The sequence below is a fragment of the Calypte anna genome, chromosome 9, assembly GCF_003957555.1.
Source record: "Calypte anna isolate BGI_N300 chromosome 9, bCalAnn1_v1.p, whole genome shotgun sequence".
NCBI lineage: Eukaryota > Metazoa > Chordata > Aves > Apodiformes > Trochilidae > Calypte > Calypte anna.
Window position 1 is genome coordinate 16,747,236 of NC_044255.1, and position 22,748 is coordinate 16,769,983.

Sequence of the window (22,748 nt, forward strand, 5' to 3'; positions counted from 1 at the left end):
GGGTCTCTGCAGAGTTGTCCGTTCTGTGGATGGAGCAGAGGGTGGGCTGATTTTCCCCCCTCCCCAACTCGGGGATGGTCTTTTCTTGGTGGTGTTTGGCTGCCTCTTGCTGAGTCACCCTGGCAATGGCCCAGAGGGTACAGAATAATTAACCAGAGACTGTTCCCTAGATTAGAGGCTGATCTGTCTGAGCTGCAGCCCTAGAAGCACTAATGCTGGGAAACAGTTGGCAGGGAAAAGCCAGCAGGGCCTTTAGGGAAGGACTGTCCAGGAGCTTCCCCAGCCTCAGACTGACTGCTTCAGTACTCTGCTGTCCAAGTGGAAGGGTGGCACTCTGTCAGTGCCTTCCTGTACCCTTCTGTGCCAGGGAAAAGGTGCAGCATTAGTTGTCAGAGTTAGGTTTCAAAATGAACAGGTATATTTGGATGCAGATTAACCACTTGGCCTGACATCAACTCTGGCCTTCGTCACCTGTGGGGGAGGTTGCTGTGGTGCCCTCAGACATGATGTCCTGCAACTCCCTGCCCCAAATCCAGCAAGGTGAGACCCCCAGCCCTCCCTGGGATGTGTGCTCCCTCTGGCATCACCACCTCTTGGTGGGGGGGAGGAAGGACAAGAGCTCCCCCCCCTTGCAAGGCATGCTGAGGGGGTCCCTTGTATTCCTGGGGAGCAGGGGCTGTGCCCCTGCTAGGAGTGTCTGGTACTGGGGGTGTCAGTCCCAGGGGAGGCCTGGGGGCCAGGGCCTTGCCGGGTGTGGCCAGTCCCGGGGGTGCAGGTCTGGGGATATTCTAGGGGTCCCGTACCGGAGGTTCTGTGGTCTCCGGGGTGGCGGTCCCGGGGGACTCCGGGGTTGGGGGGGGGGGGGGGGGGGGGGGAGGGGAGGCGCTGTCCACGGTGCTGGCCCGGCGCTCTCCGCGGTTCCTGGCCTTCCTCCCCCTCCTCCTCCTCTTCCCCTCCCTTCCTCCATCCCCCTCTTCCTCTTCCTTCAGCCCCCCTCTTCCTTCATCCTCCCCGGCTACCTTCATCCCCCTTCTCTCTCCTCATCTCTTCCTCCCAGCCTCCCTCTCCATAGTCCTACCCTCATTCTTTATCCCCCTTGTCCTCCTCTTCCCCAGCCTTCCTCCCGCCCTTCCTCCTCTTCCTCTCTCTCCTCCTTCTGTCTCCCCATCCTCCTCCTCTTCCTCCCCATCTCCCTCCCTCCTCCCGCCTCCCCCTCTCCCTCCTCTTCCTCCCCCAGCAGTGACGTCTCTAGACGTACTGCTCCCCGGCCTGGCGCAGGCACCGTTCGGGGGCTCCGGTACAGCCGCCCGGCCCAGCCCGGCCCGGCAGCACACTCAGGTGGGACGCGGGCGCTGCCCGGGGCCGCCCATGCGGCCGGAGGGCGATGCGGGCGGCGCGGAGCCGGCGGTAGTGTCCGCACCGGGGCCTCCCCGGGAGCATGGGCTGCATCGGATCCAAAACCACCATCGGTGAGTGAGCGGCACCGGGGGGGGGAGGATATAGAGCAGCTTGGAAATGGGGGGGTGTAAGAGGGTACTGGGGAGTGTAGGGGGGTGCTAGGGGGTGCAGAGCTTGTGGGGGCGCACTTTGGGGACGGGGATGATGTCAGGAGGGTGTTGGGGGCTACTGGAATGTGAGAGGGCTGCTGCTATGGGGGAGCTGAGGGTCTAGGGGATCGGATGCTGGGGGACAGGGTAGGTAGAGGGGGATGGCAGGATGCAAAGATGTTTGGAAGTGGGGAGGGGGACAGAGAGGACTGAAATGCCTAAGGATGAGTGGGGGTTACAAGGAGCCTGAGGGCTTTGGCTGACTTGGGAACATACAGGGGGAAGGAAGCTAGGGAGGGACAAGGGCTCTGGGGCCTGGGGAGCATGCTCTGGGGCAGCTGTGCAGCCTGGGGAGTATGGGGAGATATGGATGGTGAGGGTACATGGGGACTGGGGAGATTAGAGGGACTGGAGCAAGGCTTTGGGGGAGCTGCTGGATGGCTGGGGGGGTGTGTGTGGAGGGAACTGAGAAGAGGGTGTGGAATTGGGCTGTTGTCAAAGGCTTGGGAGGATATGGGGGTGCTATGGAGGGGTGGAGGTGCTTGAGGGACTATTGGAGGGACTGTGGGCAATGGCAGGGTTGTGTTGCAAGGTATGGGGTGTGTAGGGTGCTGCGGGGGAGCCACAGATGTCCCAGGGGAGCCACAGAAGGAATGGGGGCTGTGGCTGTGATCCAGGGTTATTCTTTGGGCCCGGATGGTGCCAGGAGTCTTGCAGACATGCCGGGGGGGCCCTGGCGGTCCTGTTGCTAGGAGGGCATGAGTGTTGATGCTGAGGCATCAATATGCAGTGCCCCTGCCCCCAGCTGGAGGTGAGGGTAATGCTGTCAGCAGCTTCTCCAAGATCCAGGGACTACCCCAGAATTGGGAAGCTCTGTTCATTCCCCCATATCCCACCTCATGGCTAGTTTATGTCATCCAGGCCCATCTGGGTGCAGGGGCAATGATTCTTCTTGGTGTCATCCTGCCCCAACCACTTGGGGTTTGACCTGGCCTGGGACCACAGTGAGGGGGGACCCTCCCTGGCCGAGGTGCTTAGGAGCCAGTGCCCGAGGATTTGGAGACCCGTTTGGGTACTGGTGCCAGTAGGTTAGGCTGTTGGGGTGGAAGGCTATGTGTGGGTGCTTTTATCCCACTCCTAACCCCTTTTTGCTCTTTTCCTCCAGAGGTGGAGAAAGGGGTAGTAGCCTGTTGGGGACTACCAGCCCCCGCCCCCACAGCACAGCCCAGTGCCAGCTCCCTCCAGGCACCCAGTGCCTGGCCCAATCCATCCCCCTGCGCCTGGTCCAGCTGTCCTCCACCCCTCCCAAAACAGCTTCCAAGCTGGAAGGGGTGTCTGGTCCTCGGTGCCAGGCTGGGGCTGCATGTTACTGCTGACACAGGCAGAAGGGTTGCCCAGGCGTGAGTCACCCATGCCGCAGCACCTGGCTGCTCTGGAGTGGTCCTGCAATGAGTTGTGTCTGGTCTCAGACTAGGCAAGACACACTGTGGTGATGGGGGGGGGGGCTGGGGAGTGGGTAACAAAGGTGTTGATGCCTCCCCGGCTCTTCCTGCAGTGGCTGTGGACACGACGCTGTGCGTGGAGTGGAAGGAGGTGAAAGTGTTGTCACCACTGAGTGCCACCCACCCATTGCCCCACCTGGCACGCCAGGCCTCCTTCGACAGCCAGGACTTCCTCCAGGTACCACCCATCCCGCTTCCCCCTACCCCACAACAGGGCACACATCCTGTCCGAGGCTGGGAGCACAATGGGTTCTGCTGCCCGCCCGTCCCTGCCAGCTCGCAGCCAGCTTCGGGGCTGCTCTGACGTCAGCTGTGAGCCGGGCTGTATCCTGGGAGAAATCAGTCCACGGTGCCTCGTTGTCATGGCAATGCAATTTGTTGCGCGCCTCCAAATCCTGCATTGCATCCCCCGTGGCCACCAGCTCGGAGCCTGGCACAGCCAGGATGGGCAATGGGGACATGCTGTGCAGCATCCTGGCATGGTGGGTGCTGTGGGCACTGGGGAGCTCAGCCATGGCGGCCTTGCACACGTGTGTGTGTGTGTGCTTGTGTGTATGCATGCATGAGCTGGGAAGGATGCTCAGTGGCACCGATTATCACAGGATGTGCACAAAGGTGCATGTGTGTGTGTATAGTGAGCATGACATGTGTGCACATAACTTGGGTGTGCGTGGATTGAGTTCATGCATGTGCACAGTGGGGAGGGCCTTGTCTGCAGTGAGTGTGTGTGTGTGTGTGTACAGCATGTGAATGTGTGTATTTATGGTCAGTATGTGTGTACAAGTGTGTGTGTGTGTATACAGAGTGTGAATGTGTGTATTTATGGTCAGTATGTGTGTAGGAATGTCTGTGTGTGTACACTTGGTAACATGAACAGATGTGCATGTATGCATGTGTCTGCAACACATGTGTGCACAGACACCCTGGGCCCTGCAAGGTGTGCAGGGGGAGCAGTGACAGGGAACAGGCATGGTGGCCGGGGCTGTGATGCTCCTGCCTTCTCTGGCAGGTCAATGTTGAGGATACTGTCGAGATGCTGCCCAAGTCACGGCGCGCGCTGACCATCCAGGAGATTGCTGCCCTGGCCCGCTCCTCATTGCACGGTAACTGCTTGTCTGGCCCCGTGGTTCCCTGAGGGGCATTTGGGAAAGGAGTCTCCTGTGGGCAAGGGGGAGGGGGCTGGAGGTGGAAAGTGCTGGGTCCCAGAGTCATGGGCCCCGTGGAGGGGACTTGGGGTGCTTAGGGGGTGCTGATGCAGGGGCACATCTTGCAGGGATCTCACAGGTGGTGAAGGAGCACGTGACAAAGCCAACAGCCATGGCACAGGGCCGTGTTGCCCACCTCATCGAGTGGAAGGGCTGGTGCAAGCCGGTGGAGCCACCCACTGCCCTGGAGAGCGCCTTCAGCTCCTACTGCCATCTGAGTGAGGGCGAGCAGGAGGCACGCTTTGCTGCTGGTGGGCACCATGTGGGGCACAGCTGGCGGGCACGGGGTGGTGGAACGGCTTGTCCCCATCCCTTCTTTCATCCATCACCCTACTGGTGTTACAGAGCCATGGGCACAGAGATGCCAGGGCAGAGGGATTTCAGCAGCTCCTTCTGGTGTGACTTCTGTCTGTCCTGTGCTAGGTGTGGCAGAGCAGTTTGCCATCGCTGAGGCCAAGCTGCGAGCGTGGTCCTCGGTGGATGGGGACGACTCCAATGATGAGTCCTATGACGAGGACTTCATGCCCTCCACAGAGAGCTCCCAGCCCACTGGTAAGTGCCATGGGGAGCAGGCACTGGGCTGGCAAGGTGTCTGGCTGCCAGTGTCAATGTCCCACTGCTAGTGCTAAGGGTTAACAGAGTGAGATTCCCAATGCCCATCTGCAGGTCCGTGGCAAGTGGCACCTGTGCCAGAGATGGCAAAGTCCCACAAGTCAGCACCCTCCCCAGTGCCAGGGTGTATTTTGGTTTTCTTTGGTGGCATGCAGCAATCTGTGGGCAATCTGTGGGCAAAGGGAGGACACACAGTGCCTGGCGGGCTTCTTCCATCTTGCGGGACACGGGGCAGGGGCAGCTGGCAGCCTCTGGTGCCATCCATACAAGACTGACCCTGAGCATCCTGTTTCCCCACAGACCTTCCCAGCATGGTGCCTGCCAGCGTGCTGCTGCGAGACCTGCTGCAGGGCCACCTCTGCCAGCTGGGTGTGCAGCACAGCTCTTGCGAGCCTGAGAGTGACTCCTCACACACCCTCTCCCCTGAGACCCTCTGCTCCAGTCTCTGCAGCCTGGAGATGGTGTCACCCTCTGAACTCACTGCCAAACTGTTGGGCTCCTTGGGGAGTGAGGACCTGCTGCTGCCCAAGCCGCATCCCCCAGCCAGCCAAAGTGCCTTGCGGGGCCTGGCACGGCTCCGGTGCCAGGACTCCCTCTACTCTGTGTCCTACACTGAAGCTTGCCTCTCGCCCACCGAGGATGAGGTGGTGCTGAGCAAGGACTTCCCACTCCGCCGCAAAGTCTCTGATGTCGCCTCCTCTGGGGTGGCATCACTGGAAGAGGAGGAGGAGGCCCAAGAGCCCTGAAGACAACTTCTGGGTGCCCTGCCACTCCTGGTGGGGGACCAGCCCCCCCACAACTGGCCCCCAGCTGGACCCTGTGCTTGGCAAGGGACAGGCCCTGCTGCCACTCCTCCTTGCTAGCTGGGCAGGGGGGGTCTTGGGAGGCCACTGCTGCCCCCCCCCAGCCAGTGTACCCCCACCCTGCTTGGCCTCCTAGATTTTTGCATGAGAGTGGGGAAGGGGTCCAGGGAAAAGTCTGGTGGGGGTTGGACCCCCTGCCCTGGTGCCCAGATGTGCCCCTCCGTAACTGACAAGACTGAATCAGTGGGGCTGGTTGTTCGCATGTTCCCCCCAAAACTGCCCCAGGCTCCCCTTTTGGGCACAGCCCTCCCCCTCCTCGCTGGCATGGCTGAACCTCTCTGAACACCCTGCAGTGCCCCCACCCCGTGGCCAGCACCCTCAGCTTGGAGTGGTAGTGGGGGTTTGGGGATGGTGTGGGTGTGGGTTTCTCCTCTCTACTGGACTGGCTTTTATTGGACCGAGTTTTATACTGTGAACTGCTGCCTCAGGGCATGGGGTTGGTGGGGGTGCTGGGTGGGGGTGGAGGGGTATGAATGTGCAGGGGCTTTCAATACTTTTGTATGTGTGTGGGGCCAGCATGGGGGGTGAGGGGGCCAGGTGGGCACAGGCCCCTAGGCTGAGGGCTTTGGGCCACCAGTGACAACACCCCCAAGCCAGCCCCAGGGTGGAGGGGCTCAGCCTGGCCTGGGCTCCCTAAATCTGCTGTGGGACAATGTGGGGTGGTGGGACTGATGTCCCTGTTCCTGCATCACTCAGCCCTCGCAGGGAACCAAGTGCCTACATGAAGGACAACCAGCCCCCCCCCCCCCTTGTCCTGGATGGGGGGGGACACCTGAGCTTGGGGGCTCTGCTGGGGGCATCTAGTCATGCCATTTTGGGGGAGGAATGCCAGTTTTTGCCAACGCTTGCGCTCCCCTTCCTGCATGGCACATTCTTGTGGGGCTGCTCCCCCTCTGCATGCTGCTCCTTGCCTACCCAGCGGTACCCTGAGCATCCGCTGCACTCCTGCTCCTGCAACCCCATCCCCTCTGCTCTGCACAGTGCCCCTTCCTCCTCCCTGCCATGGGGCTGCCTTCCCTCTCCTTGCATGGACAAACTTCGGAGGGAGGTAGGGGCCAGCAGGCCTGATGCCACACTGACAGGCTCCCTGCCGCACAACCCCTTTTCTAGGGACAGTGGATGCTCCCCACAGTGCTTGGACAGGCTGAGGGGTGGGGGGCGGGATGCCTGCAGCAGGGTGGGGGGCTTTGCACCGCCAGGAGATGCCTGAGCCCCCCACTCTGCTGCAGCAGTACTGGTGGGGTACCCGTGGGGTACCCTCACCTGGCACCCCCTCCTCCATCTCGCTGGGCCTCAAATAAAGTCCATCGTGCGAGCTCTGCACTGGGCACCTCTTCTTGGGGGTGGGGGGCACCCTCTCCCTGGCGGAGGGGAGTTGGAGGGATGGTGGCAGTGGCACGTCCTCCCTGCCCTGTCCCTGCTGGGTGACAATGAGGCCCCAGCTCTTATCTCACATTCCTGGGGCTGGGGTGCCTAATTATGGGCATCAGGCAGTGGCGTTGGGCGGCCATCCCCCTTCCTCCCTGCACCCTGGGGAGCTCGGGCTGCAGACGCCATGGCCTCACTGGGCTCTGCATACCGCACCACCAGCAGCTATGGCCAAGGCCATGGTGAGCCTTGCTTCGAGGGAGACCGGCGGCATAGCCACTTCGGGGCACGGGCACATGAGGCTTTCGGGTACCCAGGTACCAGGGATGGAGGGGGTGGGGGTGATTGTCATGCTGGGGAGGCCCCCTCCAAAGGTTATCCAGCTGCCCAGTGCCTGGGCACAGACACTGGAGGGGCTGGGGTGAGGCCCCCATTACCCTCCAGGTGCCCCATGTCCTCCAACCCTCTCCCCAAGTCCCCAGTGTCCCTGTTGTCCCCAGGCCCACCATGCCCTCAGCTCTCCCCTTCCCCAGACCTGTGTGATCCTCTTGGCACTTGAAGACCCTTCTACGACCTTCCTGCTCTCAGACCTCCCTGGCTTTCTTTATGTCCCCAGCCCCACCTTGCCTCCAACCCATCAGCGTCCTCTGTTACTATCCCCCTCCACCCCCCCCATCCCCCCCCAACCCACTTCCCCAAACTTTCCTGGCCATCCCCTGTGTTCCCAGCCTCCTGCACTATTCGCCTGCTGTCCCCAAAACATCCAAGTACCTCAGGACCCTCACAGTGCCCTCCAGTATCCCCAGAACACCAGTCTCAGGCTGCCCCCAGACCATACACTATCCCCCATACCCCTAGGACCCTGAGTTTCCCCTGCACCATCAGTGTCCACAAACCTCCAGCGCCACCTGCAACTCCCCTCTACAGCCCCACTCCCAATGTACCCAGCCTCTCCTGCACCCCACTGTGCCCCAAACCTCTGGTCACCGTGCTCCCATGTCCTGGTGCCCAGCAGCCGTCCCCCCCTTCCCCCTCCCAATGCCTGCAGGGTCCCCGGGTGCCATGTATCCCTGTAGCCTGGGAACCTGGGTGCATGCCCAAGGTGACACCTATCAGGTGGTGGCCGACGTCAGCCAGTTTGAGCCTCCTGACATCATTGTGACCACCTCCAACTGCCATGTCTCCATCCAGGCTGAGAAGGTGAGGGATCCTGGGGGGGCAACATTCCCCCCCCCCCCAGCCATAGAATATATGGGGATTCTGGCCCATAGCATCCCCTCCTGCATCAGGGTAACTGGGAATGGACCCTACTGACAATGGGTAACTGAGCACTATGTCCCAGTGATGGGACAGCAAGTAGCTCCTGCTCCAGTCCACCTTTCCTGTGCTGGGATAACTGGGAGCTGCCCCTGCTGGGGTAACTGGGAATGGCCTCTACCAGCACTGGGAACTACCCTATTCATCTCCCTGCTGGAGCTGGGTTGACTGGGAGATGTCCCAGCACTAGCACTGGGGTAACTGGGACTGTGCCACGTGCTGCCATGCTGTGCCATGTCTCACCATGCCAGCACTTCCCCCCCCTCTTAGGTGGCTGAGGACGGCACCATCTGTGACACCTTCACCCACAAGTGCCAGCTGCCCGAGGACATGGACCCACTGTCAGTGAGCTGTGCCCTGACTGAAGCTGGCACGCTGGTTATCACCGCCCAGCGCCGCCCCGGTGCCCACCCTGGTGAGCCCTCCCAGCCACGGTACCGCAGTGAGGCCACACTGTGACCCAGCACCAGGAACAGGGGGAGACATTGACACCAAGCCTAGTGCCAGTGCCAGGCTCAGCTGCTGCCTGCTGGCTGCGCTTGCTTGGGCCCCTCAGCACTCTGGCTCTGTTTATAAAGTCCTTTTATTAAATTAATATAAAAATCTCTGTATTTACAGGAAGGTGGGGTGTACAGTGGGGAGGGGGCAGGACCTCCCCCTTCCCAGCCATGAGGGAAGTGCCCACCTGTGTCCCCCATAACCTGACGCCCCTCTGCCCCAGGTGCCACCCCCAGGGACACTGGGGTGCCCGTGGATGGGGGGATGATGGCTGTGGCTTTGCTGGTGGACACCAGGGGTGGTGATGGGGGCAGAGGTAGCCAAGTGGGAAGCCCCAAGAGCTGAGGGGTATATGGAGGGAACGGCCAGTATGGGAGGCACCTGGGCCAGACCCTGAAAGCAGTAGGGGGACAGTGGCACTGGATTAAGGGTGCCTACCCCTACACTGAGCCTGACACAGGTAGACACAGGGCAGGTACCCCCCCAGCACCCACCAGGGGCACCTGGGCACAACAGGAGAGGACACACACCCCTCCTCACTGGCCTTTGGGGGTGTCATCTTCATCGTTGCCCCTTGGTCCGGCCTCCCGGGGCATGGGGTGATGCTGGTGGCGGTCCCAGAGCTGGCGCAGGGCAGTGGTGTCGGGCTCACCGGCGCTGGCCGTGCTGTCACGGAAGCTGGCAAGTGGTGGGCGCACCTTCACCCCCTTGGTTGTCAGCGAACCCTCGATGGCCTTGCGGAGCTGTGGACACCCCAAAACCATGGCTGGGGGTCTCTGGGTGCTCCCCCACCCTATGCCATCCACAGCACTGCACCAATCCCCTGCTCACCTCCTTGAGGGACACCATGCCCACCAGGCGCCCGATGCTGGTGACATAAGCGTGGTCCAGCCCCAGCAGTGAGAAGATGGTGTGGGTCTGCAGGACAAGGGGGCTGAGCTGGGGGTCCATGGGTGGACTCCTTGGCGGGGAGGCTTAAGGGAGAGTTGCATGGGCTCACCTTGTGCAGAGAGGTGTGCTCCACCAGCTGGAAGGGCGCAGGGTCTATCTTGGCACTGCTGAAGTCCACCATCTGGTCCAGCTGCTGCTCCTCCCACTCAAGGATCTGGGGGGCACATGACACACCATGGGGCAAGGCAAAAGGGCACAGGCCCCTGAGAGTGCCAGCAAAGGTTCCCTCACACTCCATTACCCCCCCTCCTGCCATGCCATGGCACCCTGCTGGGATCTCCTGGGTCCCCGCAGGCAAGGGGGTCCTGCCCAGCCCCTCACCTCTGCTGGGGTCATCCTGTCACCCAGATCCATCTCCTCCTGCAAAAGAGGGCATGTGAGTGCCTGGCAGGGCAGCAGGCAGACAGGGCTGCAGGCAGGGTGCAGGCAGGGCAGCAGGCAGTGCATCCACACACTGGCTGCAGGAATGATGCAGGCAAGACACGTGCAGGGTGCAGACAGCACATGGGCAGGGTGCGGGCAGCATTTGGAAGTAGGGTGTGGGCCACAGGTAGATAGGGTGCAGGCAGCATAGGTGGAGGGTGTGGGCAGCAGATGCAGGCAGGGTGTGGCAGGGCCTGCAGGGAGGTCAAGTAACATGATTGGTTGAGAGAACATAGGTCACACCATGATTGGCCAAGGTGGGACAAGCCAGACTTGTGATTGGTGGAGAGAATGCAAGCTGTGCCATGATTGGCTGAGTAAAGTGGGGTAAATCCTATGGCACTGATTGGCCGAGAGGCTCTGGGTCAGGTACAATTCACCTGGGAGGAGGTGCAACCTGATTGGCTGAGTAGAATCGGGACAGTCAGTGATTGCCTGCACAGACACAGGCCAAACATGATTGGCCAAGCAGAATCTTGCCCCTGATTTCAGAGAATCCATGCTGGGCTCCAATTGGCTGAGAGGAGCCATGCTCAGCCTGTGATTGGCTGCAGCTTACCGTGATGGAAATTCGGACGTGTTTGGCCTTGCGATAGGCCGTGCCCTGGGCCTGACACCAGGCAGAAGAGACAGTGGCATTAGGGTGTGGGCAGGGATGGGACAGGGCAGGCAGGGATGGGCAAGGGTGGGCAGGGAAGGGATAGGGCAGGTAGGGATGAGTTAGGATAGGCAGGGAAGGGCAATGATGGGAAGGGACAGGCAGGGATGGACAGGAAGGGGCAGGGATGGGTAGAAGTGGACAGGAGTGGGAGGGGGCACACTGCTCTCTACAGTGGGTAGAAAGGGACAGGAAGGGTCACACAGGGCTGTGCACCCACCTCGGTGGGCTCTGCAGCGGTGTTGGCACAGAAGAGGCTCTTGAGGGCAATGCCAGAGTGGTCAGTGGTGCCGCCTGCGGGCAGTGGAGGGGTCAGTGGGGGAGAGGTGCAGGCAGAGATGGAAGGGGGGGGGTCCATACACAGACTCACCCAAAGGGCTCTCAACCATGCTGCTGGGCACCCGCTTCAGTGCCGGCTTCAGGGGCTTGCGGGGGGCAGTGCGGGCCAGGGCACCCGAGGAGGTGTCTGTACTGATCTGGGGGGAATGGGGTGGTGGCAGCATGGCAGCAGGGACACCCTGGGCTGGCACCCCCCCTGGGCAGCCACCCCTCTCACCTGGAAGCGGATGCTGGTGTCGGAGAGCTGGTGCCCCTCCTCTGCCAGGGCCTTCTGCCGCAGGGCCTGGAGCCGGCGCTGGGGGCTGAGCTGCTGGCTGAGCAGGGCCCCCACCTGTGCCCGCTCGATGGAGCCCAACAGGATCATGGACTCTGCCAATGGTAGCAAGGAGCTGCATTGGTGCCTGAAGCTTCACCAGCTACCTCCCCCATCCCGGCAGCGGTGGACACCGGCACAGCCCCCTGCCCATCTCTCACCAGCCGACTCCACCAGGGGTAGGCTTTTCATCTTGGTGCCATGCAGGATGTGCTGCAGGTCCCGGTACTTGCAGTTGAGGGTGACGTAGTGGATGTCCCGCACCATGATGTCCTCCACTCGCACATTGTATTTCCTAGTCAGAGTGGACAATGATGGACTCAGGGTGATGCCACCCCCTCCCCTTGTGCCTGGAGGGGGTTTTGGGGACAAGGCAGAGGACACACACTCACTCGTGATGGCCCCAGCCCAACTCGGGCAGGTAGGGCAGCTTCTTGATGCGGATGATGCTGTCATAGAGGGAGGGTTGGAGGCTCTGGGCCACAGCATTGGCCAGGATGACGGCAATCATGACGGGCAGGATGTGTGAGATCTGCCCTGTCAACTCGAAGACGATGACAGCCGTGGACACTGTGTGGGTGACAGCGCCCGACAGCGCAGCTGCCCCTGCACCCATCCCCAGGAGATACAAGGGTGGTCGTCAGGTGCTGTCCCACCCTTGGGACATCCACCACAACCTAAGTCCTTAGGACCTCCTGTGTCAGCCCCAGTCCCTGAGGACACCACCTCAGCTCTGAGAAACCCACTGGCTCCTTGGAGATTCTCCAGAAAGGTGCCCACCATGGTGTCCCAGTGCTTACCCACCACGGCGTAGCCCCCTGGCACGATGCGGTAGATGTTGTTGTCAGCGTGGATGCCATCAGGGAACCAGGCTGCCATAGTCTCCCCCACCAGGCGCCCAAAGGCTGCTCCTGCCCACAGAGAGGGGCTGGGAGCAGGTGCAGGGGATATGCTGGCACCCAACCCAGCCTCTGCCCTTGGTGCTGCCAGGGAAGGGAACACCTGGGGACACCTATGGGTGCCCAGTGTGGGCTGGCAGTCATCCACCTCCTCCCACCATGCCTGTGCAGGGTACAAGCTCTCACCAATGACAAAGACAGGCATGAAGGCTCCGCAGGGCACTGGGATAGTGGTGGCCAGGGCTGACATCCAAAACTGCACAGAGGACATAGGCACCCATTAGTTGCCCTGTCTGGCCCATCCCTGCCCTGCCTCCTGCCCCTGCTGTGCCCCACAGACAACTGCAACAGAGCAGCATGTGGGCAGCCCTGTTGCTCTCACAGGCACCAAGCCAGCACATCCCTAGTGGCACCTGGGGGCACTCAGCCAGCACCTCCTTGGTGGCACCTGTGGCCATCTGGCTAGGACCTCTCTGGTGGCACCCTTCCAGCACCTCCTGCTGGCACCTTGGTGGCTCCTTGCCAAGTTCTCTTTGATGGCATCTTGGAAGCATGCAACTCTGCCAGCAGACACTCAGTGCTTCCCAGTGCCACCTTGCTAGCAACAATCCAGCACTTCTCCAGTGGCACCTGGAGTCTCTTCCCAGAACATCCTGGTGGCATCCTAGGAGTAGCAGGAGCAGGAGGTACCCACCTTCATGAGGATGAAGATGACAAGGGTGATGAAGACATTGGAGTGGGGGTGGTGCCAGGCCTCCAGGATGCCCAAGTACTCAAACTCGTCGCTAAGCCCCTGCTTGGCCCATGTCTGGTTGTCAAAGAGTGTCACAAGGGTGTCCTTCTGGGTAAGCTGTTGAGGAGCACAGGGTCAGCTGTCAATCAGGCTGGCAGTAGCCCCAGAGCAGGGACTGGTGTGACACCCACAGAAAGTACCTGGCCAGCCATGAACTGTCCAAAGCCAGGTGGGAAGGTCAGTGTGGAGATGAGCAGTGTCACCAGGGCAGGGAAGAGCAGGCGCCTGGTGGGGTGGCATGGGATAGGGGGGTGACATTGCATCCCCAGCATCACCACCCCAGTTCTGGGGACCACTGGGCACCTACTTCTTCATGAGGAAGCGGTTGATGGTCTTCTGGCGGCGCATGAACTGCACGATCTTGCGGTTGAGGTAAACAAAAAGTGCACCCCCAAAGCCGCTGGCAATCCTAGGCAGAGGCAAGGGGTGAGTGCCCACACCACCACTGCCACCACCATCAACACCACCAGCAAAGCCACTGCCACCTCAGAGCTATGGGACAGATGTCACAGTGGTTGCACTCACCCAATGACGGCAAAGGCGGGCAGCTCCTGCAGGTCAAAGGGGAAATCGAGGCGGAAGCGGGTCTTGAAGAGCGCCGTGATGGTCTCTGGGGGAGTGGTGGGGGTCATCAGGGCCACATGGGGGGATCTGTGTCCCCCCCGCCCTGCCAGAGGTACCTTCATCCTTGTTCCAGACAGCAAGGACACGGAAGATGAAGGCACTGAAGGTGGCAGCAAAGAAACCTCGCCAGTAGTTGCGGACGGCAAAAAAGGTGGAGGTGACCTCGATGCTGAAGAGGACGCCTGGCACCAGGAGAAGTGCGTGCGGGAGGCAGCGAAACCCCCAGTGCCTGGCATGCTCCCCACCCCGTGCAGGGCCTGCAAGGGTCCATGTGGACCCACGAACACGCTATGGGGTGGTTCAAGGGCTTCCCTGGCCAAGCATTGGGTTGGTCCCCAGCTGGGGACAGCAGGCATGGCAGAGCAGGAGTCAGCATGAGTAAGAAGATGGCGTGGGGACTTCGGAAGAGACATGGTGGGTGGCGCTGGGAGGGGTGCACACAGATGGACAGATGGATGGGGCAGGGCAGCAGGCAGAGGGCAAGGAAAGAGTTAGACATGTCACCAACCTACGGGCAGGGCTCAGCGGGGCCAGAGCAGGGGCTCCCTGGAGCGCAGGGGGGAGAGGACGAGAGTAGATGTTACACCTCCGGGAGGATGGTGCCCCCTCCTCCCTTCCTTCTCCCGGCTGAGTGGCATTGCCCTCTCTCATGCCATGTGCTGGGGGTCCTGCTCACCTCACCAGGGTGGCCCTTGGTGTGTGGGGATTCAGGGGTTCCAGGATGTCCCTACCTCCAATGGGAGCAGCGAAGCAGCAGCCGACACCAACAGCACAGGCGGCAGCCAGCATTTCAATGTTTCTCGCCTCATTCTGTGGGCAAGTTGGGGGTGAGTGAGTGCTGCTCCCCCTCCCTGCCCCAGGTGCTGCCAACCCTGCTGGGGGGCACAAGTGGAGCCCCCCTGGGGCCAGCCCAACCTGCTCACCTCATACATGCCCCCAAAGAGGGAGAGAAAGCGGCTGAGCAGGGCAGCACACATACTGGCAATGTGGACAAAGGGACCCTGCAAAGAAAGACAGTGGAGGGCTCAAGATGGTGCCTCCCCCCTGGTCCCCTGCCCACCCTGCCCCAGGTGCTGCCCTCACCTCCTTGCCAAGGGGCATGCCACTGCCCAGGGCACATGTCAGCCCAATCACCTTGGCCACAAAGGTCTTGAAGGTGAGGTATTCCTTCAGCACAATGCCCCGTAGGATGGTCTTCATCTCGGGGATTCCTGATCCTGGCACCATGGAGACAACCCTGACCCACAGCCAGCGGGAGAAGACACTGGGGTAGCCCCTGCCCCATAGTTCTGGGTTGATCCCAGATGCTCTTCCATCCTCCCCCTGCCACAGGAAGACCCCAGAGACACTTCTGCCCACAGTACAGTCTGCAGGAAAAGCCCTATGGCCATGGAGGGACAACCTACTGCTATAGCCGACAGGAGACCCGTTGAAGCCCAGCCCATGGCCTTAGGAAGACCATCAGAACCTTCAGCCCCACAGCCCAGGAGGACATCTATCCACTAGCTCCCATGACATCCTCTGAGGATCAGCCCATAACTGACATTTACCACACAGCCTCCAGGACACCCTCTGAAGTTCTGCCCACAGCCCTGGAAGGATGCCAAGGAGACCCAGCCCCACAGCCTAGGAGGACTTTCATCCCATAGGCCCTTGGAGACCTTCTGAAGGCCATCCCGTAGCTCTTGGAAGACCCTCAGTACCGAAAGCTCCCATATTGGGATATGCAGGCAGCCCCCAACCCAGAGCCCCAGTGACACCCTGTTAGAGTGCAGCAGCCCGCCAAGTACCATACCCACAGCCTGGGGGGCGAGGATCTGGGTGAAGCCAGCTGAGAAGGTGATGAGCACAGTGGGGTAGGTGACCCAGGCCAGATACTGCAGCAGCACATTGGTGTCCAGGCCCCCATACATCCATTTCTGGGCTGTGGCCACAGTCAAGGAGACAGGTCATGGGTGGCACAGCCACCCCCTGTCCCACTAAGAAGCCCATCAGTGCCCACTCACCTTGGAGGCAGGTGGCGATGGCAAAGTCCATGGCCCAGCTGACCAGTGCCATGACCAGCCCCAGGAGGATGAGGAAGACCCAGTCCTCGCCCACCTTGGAGATGAGGAACCGCTGGCACTGCAAGGCGCAGACTGCAGGCACAAGGGCAGGCTCAGGACCAGGCACCCCAGTGGTGGGCACCCCAGGGTGGTGGGGCCAGGCTGGTGGGGACACATGTGCTCACAACAAGCAGCAGCACCACCAGAACCATCCAGTGCAGGAGCACTGCAGCCACCAGCGGTCACAGCCTTGCTGCAGCCATTGGTGGGCAGGAATCATGGGCATGTGACTCCCACCAGCACGGCCCCCCTGGCACAGCCCCAGGCAGAGGGGCTGGGGGCCCCCTCATCCCTGCAGCATGCCTGGCTATTTTGGGCCATTGTGTCCCTGCTGCCACTCGTCGGGCTGGTGGTATTGTCCTCGGCGCCGGTGTCCCATGACAGCCAGAGAAACCCTACCCACTGCTGCCTTGGTGGGATGGGCAGCTGTGCCCAGACCATAGGGCTGTGCCCACCGGTGTCCCCACCCCTAGTGGCCCTTACCGCGGCAGGGGGCACAGCGGCCCTGAGTGTACTCCAGCAGCTCGGAGGGGCGGCGTAGCCGGGGGACTGCCCCCTCCCCATGCCCCTGCTGCAGCCGCAGCCGGGCTGCCTCATCCTTGGCAAAGGAGCCCAGGTCCTGGGTGTAGCGTCCATACATCTGGGGGAAAAGGAGCAGAGGGAAAGGAGGGCATCAGGGGTGCTGTCACCCTGCCTCCTGTACTCTAGAGGGGAAACTGAGGCAGGGGATTGTTAGGCAGGCTGGCAGAGGCCTCCTATCATGGCTGAGTGCCAGGAGAGGGGGTGGGTGGCCATGGCTCCCGCAGAGAATGGGGGCAGTGGTGCCTCTGGGGGTCCCAGCAACCTGCCAGGTTGCAGGAAAGGGATGGGCAGATAAGGCACATGGGGATCAGTGGTGATTGTTTCACCCACGTACGCACCCAGGGCAGGCAGCCGGCACTGCCAGTACCAGTCCCTGGCCCTGCCCAGGTGCCCTGGGCACCGGGCTGGGCTGGCAGAGGGTGGGGAAGGGCCTCTGGCAATGGGAGGACAGCCAGCCTGGCCGGGAGACTCTCCGAGGGCTGGTATTGGGGTGGCACTCTGCAGGCACCACCCCTTGGCACCATGTAAAGCAGGGCTGGGTTGTCCTTCCCACCGAAGGCAGGCTCGGCAGGCCACATATGACACAAGTTGGTTGGTCTCCGCCAGCAGCAGGGAGGCAGTAAAGCAGTGAGGACAGGGCATGTCCCCAGGCCCAGGGGAGAGGGGGGGCACAGCATCAGGCACAGGGCAGTCCGTGGCTTTGAGGAGGGGATTTTGGGAGGAAAGGAGTGCAAAGGGCCCTGTATTCACAAAGGCGGCACCTCCTTTTCCTCACATGCCTCCTTCCTGGCCACGGCACGTGGCCTGGCCCTGGCCAGGGGTGGCCCTGGCAGTGCCCTCTGTACTGGCCAGGACCTCTTTGTGCCCATCCTCCCTGCCGAGCCAGGGGCATTTGTCCCACACTGGCAGGCTCTGCCAAGGACTTGGTTGCTTGGTTTCCGCCTCTCTTCCCCCTGGCATGACCTGAATGCCAAGCACCAGAGGTTGGCCCAGCACAAAGGGAGGTTTCAGGGCTGTGTGGGCCCCTGCCAGGCTCCCACATTGGGGCAACGTGAGCCCCATGCTGATGGTGCGCCCACCCGCTGTGCCGTGCCGGGGCAGTGTGTGGCCACCCAGCCGGGGTGCAGCCGCTCTCCTCCCTGGCACAGCCTGTGCCGGTGCCTGGCAAAGGGGCAATGGCACTGGTGGGCACGGTGCTCGGCACGTGGGCAGCCCAGCTGCGGCTGCCAGTGGGGGTGGCTGTCCCGGACGCATGGGTCCTGGTTCACAACCCCTGGCAGGCTGGCACGTGCCAGCTCCCCGTGAGGGTGGCGTGAAGAGCATTTCTCACAGAGCATCGCTCCTGCCCAGGTCCCTTTGGCAAGGAGCAGAAAGCAGCCAGAGCGGCGCCGGGTGGATTCTCTGCTGTCTAATACCTTCGATGCGCTCAGCAGTGGGAGGGAGGATGGGGAGGCTGGTGGGGAGCGGGGGGACACATTAATTTCCATTCCTGACCCCCTCCTAGCACAGATTTCCCCCCAAACTCCTGCTCAGCATGAGCTCAGAGGCTTCTTGCCCTATGAAAATGTGCTGGGTGGAACACACAAGCAGGGCAGATACCAGCACGGCCACTTTGGGGGTCAGATCCAGTATTGGCTGCCAGAGGAGGACCCCAACCCTGCATGGAGCCCAATGTTCAAAGGCTCCCTTCGGGAGAAGCTTGTTTCATCTGGAAGACAAAGCAGGCCGGCACCCCAGGAGCACTGTCCCTCTGCCAAATGCCTGCCTCTCCCTGCCCCACAGCTGCCCCACAGCCAACCCCAGCCAGGACTGGGGCACCCCCAGGCCGAGTGCCCCCCAGATTGGCTCCACCTCCTGCGGCCATGCTGGCCTCTGTCACCCAGTGCCACCCTATCACCCCTGTGCCACCCCACTGCTCTGTGCCACAGCCCCACAGGCAGGGTGTGGGACCCTGGGGATTCCCATGCTGGGCAGTCCCACCACTGTGCCCACAGCCCTGGCACAGCTACGGGGCTATGGTGAAGGCCAGCGGTGGGCTCTCTCCTTCCTCCTCCTCCTCCTGCTCGGGTTATTTTTCCACAATGGCCTTTTGAAACACAAACAGCCCCGGGACTCCGGCCTCCGCCGCGAAGCAGCTGAACAATCACAGTGCCGGGCGGGCAGGGAGCGGGCACGGGGGGGCCTGGTGGGGGGCACCCAGGGACACGGATATGAGCCAAGGCCGCTGCATTGGACCCAGGCTCCTGTGCTATGGGCACCATCCGTGCTGCAGCCTCCCAGTCTATGCTATCCCACACTGTACCCACTGTGCCCAGGCTGTGCTGCTGGCATCTGGCACTGCCATGTCCCCGTGCCACCCTGTCCCATAGCACCAAGCTTGCCTGGCAGCGGTGCCCATCTCCAACATGGCTGATACCAGCCCACCTTCCCCCCAAAACTGTGATCCTGGGGTGGGGGATATTTAAAGGTGGGGGGGGCCAAACGCTGGCAGTGGGCAGGCAGAGGCAGGGGGTGTGTGTCACGCCGCCCGTCTTAGCCAGGCTCTAATCGCCCTGAGCGGCTCCGCAGTGAACAAGAGCAGTCTGTCAAGCTTAATCCCTTGCCCGAGGGCCCCGCTGTCCCTGCCATGGCAGCATGGCATGTGGGGCATAGGTGCTGGCACACACCCTCAGCAGCCTCAGCATGGCAAGAGGTTCTCATGGGCACCTGCCCAGCATGGGGTCTCCACAGAGGGACACTATGGCCTGGGAAGACCTTCAGGGCTGGGGCTGTGCCAGTCCCCCATGGCACCATGGACATGGGACCCCAGCACTGGTGAAATTTAGGCATGGTAGAGATGAGGCTTATTGGGCTTGGCTGGGCACAGGCCTGAGCCTAGCTGTGATATCCTGGCTGTTGGCATGGGCAGCAAGAACTGTGCCCAGGGCTGTCCAGCTTGGACCAGCCCATGCCAGGTTCTGGCTGGATCCTGACCCTCCTGGCAGGTGCTGGCAGGATCTGATGGTGGCCCAGATGCCCTGAAGAGGGCTGGGCACCCCTCCTGCCTGGCATGTGCTCAAGCAGCTCCTGAAACCCAGGTGTGAGGCTGTGGGACAGGAGGCCACATGCAGCCTCACCCATGAGCCTTGGGCAGTTTCATGAGCCTCACCACAGCCCAGAGGCCATGGGGATGGGCATCCTGGAGAACCCAGGGCATGGGTGCCACCCTGCCCTGAGGAACGGAGGGCAAAGTCTGCTAGTGGCATGCAAGGTTGCTCCAATGCCAGCCAAGCATGCCTCTCCCCTTCTGTGCTGCCCACAGGTTCCTCTGGCCCATGCTGCCCAGCTGGGCTGGCATCTCTGCCCACCCACGATGGCCACAGCACTGAGGGTGGCAGCTTGATGATGGGTTGGGGTAGGTGGGGGAAAAGGCACCCCCTGGATCACATCACACGGTGCCACACACCCCTGCCCGTGCCCCTGGCTGCTCCCTGGCTCAGCCATGCGGGTAGGCTGAGCATGATAAGATCGAGAAGGTGCTGGCACAGCCAGGACTGCCACAGCCAACTGTTGCCCTGCAGCCACCCAGCTGTGATGGGGAAGGGGCAGCTCAGGGTGGGCACTGCAGGCTGGTGGGTGCTTGGAAAGATGATGCAGAGCACATACGATGCATCAGTGCCCTGAATCTGCCCTATACCCACTTGTCAGGTGGGCAAATCTCAGGAGGGCTGGCCCCACTTGCAGCAAACAGCTCAGACTCTCAGCAAACTCAGGCAGTTGTGGGCACAGGTGCCCTGCAGCCATTCCCTTCCCACCTTCTCATCCCCTCCTGCTGAATGCCTTCACCAGGGCAAAGTACCCATTTGCTGAGCCACTCTGGGCACAATCCCAAGCAGAGTCAGGGAAAAGCGCCTTTGCCCGGGATGTCTGAGGGCCATGGGCAGTGAAGGGGCTGTAGGCATGGTGGTAAGGGAATAAAACCCCAGGACAGCTGAGCATCTGGGTTTCAGCGGGGAAGCTTAAGAAGGGAAGGAGTTATAATCATGGGGCTAAGGTTGCAGGTGGGGGAGATACGTTATCTTGGGGGCAGAGGGCTGGGGCTGTACCGAGGTGAAGGGTGTCTGGACAGTGCTTCGGGGAGCCCCCGCAGGGTAGGCAATACCCCTCAATGATGAGGGGTGATGGGGGGAAAGTGCAAGAGCCCTGCCCTGAAGGTGGGAATTCACCTGGGCTCCTCCAACGCCGAGGGAGGAGAGGGCTGCGGGGTGGCCCCCCTGCCCCGTTGCTCTGCCCAGAGGCGGCACTCCAAAACGGACATGGTGAAGCTCATCGGAACTGCCACCTCGACCGGAGCAGCACTCCCAGACCACCCATCTCTCCAAGGCGTCCCGCCGCGCGAAGTGCTCCCCGCTACCCGCCCCCCCGGAACCCGGTGCCCGCCGCACTCACCAGAGTCTGCTCATACTGCAGCGCCCGCTGCTCCTCGCTGTCGGAGGCCATGGTGCCGCCGCTGCCGCCGCTTCTGCCCGCTTCAGTGCCGGTGCAGCTGCCGGTGCCCGCAGCGGCGGCGGCAGCTCCTCCCGGGCCGTGCAGGGCGGGCCCGGTGCACTGCCCGGGGGAGGGACCGGCCGCGCTCCGCCTCTCCCGACAGCTCCCGGCACCGGCAGCCAGAGCCGGGCAGGAGCCAGGGGTGCCCGGCCGTGGGGCTGGGACCTCAACGGGGTCTCTCTCACCCCTCTCTTTGCCCACCGGTTCGCCAGCGAAGGGTGACGGCGGGTGCAACTGCCTCTGGGACACGTTGCTCCCTCTTCCCGCGGGCACAAGGCGCTGGCACTGGTCTCGCTCCATGTTCCCCCCCCCCCCAGATCTTTTCCCGGTAGGACCGTAATGGGGGCACCGCGGCCAGCCAGGCTTAATACCGTGCCTGGCTGGGGGACAAATTTTGGGGGCAGAGCATCTGAAGTCTTGGCATCGAGTGCAAAGTGGGACTCGTGGGTGCCCACGGGTCGCTAGGCTCCTTAGCACTGTGGAGGCACACCGGGGTTACATCAAAGCTGGCAGGGAAAGTGTCCTTACCGTGGTGCTGCTCAGTGTCCCAGGAGTGCCAGCCCTCGGGAAGGAAGATGGGCTCCACTCTTCACTGCCAAACCTGCCGGGCAGCAGTGCCTCAGCCCTCTGCAGAGGGGCACAAGGGCAGAGCCTGGCACCCGCAATCGTCGGGCAAGGCTCTCCGGCATGGCAGGATGGCTGCTGGGACCCCCGTCGCACTGCTGCCACGGCCTCAGGGGCAGCTGGCAGGGCCGAGCTCACCCTCTTCCCTGGGGCACCGCATGGCACCTTCCTGGCAGGAACTAGGTGCAGGGAGAGACGGAGCCTGTGGCACTGCTAGGCTGGTGCTAGGGGATTGGGGATGGACTAGTTTTCGCTGCCCAGGTTCCACCCTCCTGTTTGACGTTAGCACCCCCAAGGGTGGGTGATGGTGGCCAGGCTGGGGGCTGGGATATGCCCTGCACCAGCCTGGGAAGGTTCACGGCCGGACATGAACCAGTTTGCGGCAGGGAGGTGATAAAATGGGCTGCCCACTCATTGTGTCCCGAGGCACAGAGCTCCCTCCTTGCTCGTCAACTTTTGGCACTGCCCCATGGCTGCCAGGATGCTCATCCGGAGGAGCAATCCCATGCCAGGACACACTCTCAGCCTGCTGCTGCCAGTGTGCCCGGCTGTGGGCCACCACTGTGCTGCAAAGCCACTGCGGGTGCTGCCACCCTGCTGGCACAGTCACCCACCTGGCCACGAGCACGCAGAGGGCAGAACACCCAGCCTAGCACCCAGGGCTGTGTGCCAGTCTCCTATGATCCAGTAATACCCTTCTGTTACTCTGTCACTGCCCCAGTCTAGTCCAATGTCAGCTCTGGTGGTGCCCCAGTATAGGTGAATACTGTCCCACTACAGCGTTGGTGTGCCAGTGTATCTCACTGCTGTCCCAGTAGAACCCAATGTTACTTTCCTTATAGCTCTGGCACTGTTCCAGTATAGCCCAGTATAGCTCTGGTGCTACCCCAGTCATCCCAGCAGAGTGCAGCAATGTCTACAGAGGCAACTCAGTACCCCACACTGGGGACTGAAGGGCAGGTAGCAGCACTGGGGCTTCCCTGGGTCCCATGAGACTT

General features: G+C 61.9%; 3 protein-coding genes across 8 annotated transcripts; 2 read left to right on the plus strand and 1 right to left on the minus strand.

Moving 5' to 3' along the window:
- The first annotated feature begins 1,370 nt into the window (after positions 1-1,370).
- Positions 1,371-6,151, plus strand: FAM131A (family with sequence similarity 131 member A). Of its 2 annotated transcripts, XM_030456238.1 has the most exons (6): positions 1,371-1,469; positions 3,103-3,227; positions 4,059-4,152; positions 4,323-4,505; positions 4,678-4,806; positions 5,167-6,151. In XM_030456238.1, the coding sequence occupies exons 1-6, from the start codon at positions 1,439-1,441 to the stop codon at positions 5,610-5,612; spliced, it is 1,008 nt and encodes a 335-aa protein (XP_030312098.1). In that variant the 5' UTR covers positions 1,371-1,438; the 3' UTR covers positions 5,613-6,151. The 2 variants fall into 2 exon arrangements, with proteins under 2 accessions (XP_030312098.1, XP_030312099.1); XM_030456239.1 differs by lacking the exon at positions 4,323-4,505.
- Positions 6,152-7,222: 1,071 nt separating this feature from the next.
- Positions 7,223-9,017, plus strand: LOC103528147 (heat shock protein beta-7-like). Its single transcript, XM_008493431.2, has 3 exons — positions 7,223-7,414; positions 8,146-8,297; positions 8,685-9,017. The coding sequence occupies exons 1-3, from the start codon at positions 7,285-7,287 to the stop codon at positions 8,871-8,873; spliced, it is 471 nt and encodes a 156-aa protein (XP_008491653.1). The 5' UTR covers positions 7,223-7,284; the 3' UTR covers positions 8,874-9,017.
- A 6-nt stretch (positions 9,018-9,023) lies between these two features.
- CLCN2 (chloride voltage-gated channel 2) lies at positions 9,024-21,141 on the minus strand. 5 transcript variants are annotated; one of them, XM_030456066.1, is made up of 24 exons: positions 21,028-21,141; positions 16,501-16,657; positions 15,919-16,050; positions 15,708-15,836; positions 14,996-15,129; positions 14,836-14,913; positions 14,644-14,722; positions 13,969-14,094; positions 13,814-13,898; positions 13,596-13,688; positions 13,429-13,513; positions 13,190-13,345; positions 12,682-12,751; positions 12,397-12,507; positions 11,989-12,202; positions 11,758-11,891; positions 11,501-11,652; positions 11,315-11,420; positions 11,165-11,238; positions 10,846-10,896; positions 10,185-10,223; positions 9,913-10,017; positions 9,744-9,830; positions 9,024-9,655 (listed from the first exon to the last, which is right to left on the minus strand). In XM_030456066.1, exons 1-24 carry the CDS (start codon positions 21,076-21,078, stop codon positions 9,449-9,451), a joined length of 2,655 nt encoding a protein of 884 aa, XP_030311926.1. In that variant the 5' UTR covers positions 21,079-21,141; the 3' UTR covers positions 9,024-9,448. The 5 variants fall into 5 exon arrangements, with proteins under 5 accessions (XP_030311926.1, XP_030311925.1, XP_030311924.1 ...); XM_030456065.1 differs by having other exon boundaries at positions 12,397-12,501; positions 13,596-13,697; XM_030456064.1 differs by having other exon boundaries at positions 9,025-9,655; positions 13,596-13,697.
- Between the last annotated feature and the right edge of the window lie 1,607 nt (positions 21,142-22,748).